Source organism: Chiloscyllium plagiosum, chromosome 10, assembly GCF_004010195.1.
Source record: "Chiloscyllium plagiosum isolate BGI_BamShark_2017 chromosome 10, ASM401019v2, whole genome shotgun sequence".
NCBI classification, from domain to species: Eukaryota; Metazoa; Chordata; class Chondrichthyes; order Orectolobiformes; family Hemiscylliidae; genus Chiloscyllium; species Chiloscyllium plagiosum.
In genome coordinates this window covers 6,355,639-6,356,808 of record NC_057719.1, presented here as the reverse complement: position 1 = coordinate 6,356,808, position 1,170 = coordinate 6,355,639, and the positions used below count along the sequence as shown (strand labels likewise).

Below are 1,170 nucleotides of genomic sequence, written 5' to 3'. Positions count from 1 at the left end.
TGGCCTAACCAATGTCCTGTACAGCCGCAACATGACCACCCAACTCCTGTACTCAGTACTCTGACCAATAAAGAAAAGCATACCAAACGCCACCTTCACTATCCTATCTACCTGCGACTCCACTTTCAAGGAGCTATGAACCTACACTCCATGGTCTTTGTTCAGCAACACTCCCTAGGACCTTACCATTAAGTGTATAAGTCCTGCTAAGATTTGCTTTCCCAAAATGCAGCACCTCGCATTTATCTGAATTAAACTCCATCTGCCACATTCTCAGCCCATTGTCCCATCTGATCCAGATCCTGTTGTAATCTGAGGTAACCCTCTTCGCTTTCTACTACATCTCCAATTTTGGTGTCATCTGCAAACTTGCTAACTGTACCTCTTATGCTCACATCCAAACTGTTTTATGTGCTATTGCATTGTTTTGGAACTTTTAGGCTCATGTCGAATATGTCCTTTTATTCCTGTTGCAGGCCATCTGTACAGAAGCTGGTCTGATGGCCCTGCGTGAGCGAAGGATGAAGGTTACCAATGAAGACTTCAAGAAGTCAAAAGAAAACGTCTTGTACAAAAAGCAAGAGGGCACACCTGAAGGATTGTACCTTTAACCTTTGGTTCTATACCTTGCATCAACCTCCCTCCCTTCCTTTTGATGCTGAAGGTCTTTGAGGTTTTCCAGGTGTGGGAGCTTGAGGCCGGAGGTTTTATGTAATTTTGTTTTGCGAGGCTTATCTTATGCTTCTGGATCGGGAAGAACATAAACCTGTAAGTCCTACCTTAGTGAATAAAGTATTGCCTGTACATGTTTTGATATGACCAATGGTGCTTCCTGTTGGCTTCAATGGTGCTGACATTTTTAAAGGTATGGGCTGAATTTACTCAAAATGGATGACTCCCTCTAATCCCTTCCACCTGGCAGCGAATTGTCCTTTCTGCTCTAAAATCTGTGTGTGATTCATATCCAGACCGGTGCAGTGAGTATCTTGTCGAATGGCTGTGCAATGTTATAGTGCTGCCTTCGCCAACTCCCACCATGTGCAGGCCCACAGCAGACTCTGCTTTAGATCAGTGTAAGAATAAAAGGTGCCGCTATGGTAACGGTAACAATCACTGCCAGGAGCACCAGGCTTGAATCCAAGACTAGGCCTTCACTGAATTGTTATGGCA

The 1,170-nt window shown here is 44.4% G+C and overlaps 1 protein-coding gene across 1 annotated transcript in view; it reads left to right on the top strand.

Moving 5' to 3' along the window:
- The window catches only part of LOC122553359 (26S proteasome regulatory subunit 4), a 19,047-nt gene extending 18,228 nt beyond the window's left edge, over nucleotides 1-819 (top strand). Inside the window, exon 10 of the mRNA XM_043696956.1 lies at nucleotides 477-819. Within this exon, the coding sequence (XP_043552891.1) occupies nucleotides 477-611 (135 nt within the window). The 3' untranslated portion in view covers nucleotides 612-819. The remainder of the gene's footprint in view (nucleotides 1-476) is intronic.
- Nucleotides 820-1,170: the final 351 nt, after the last annotated feature.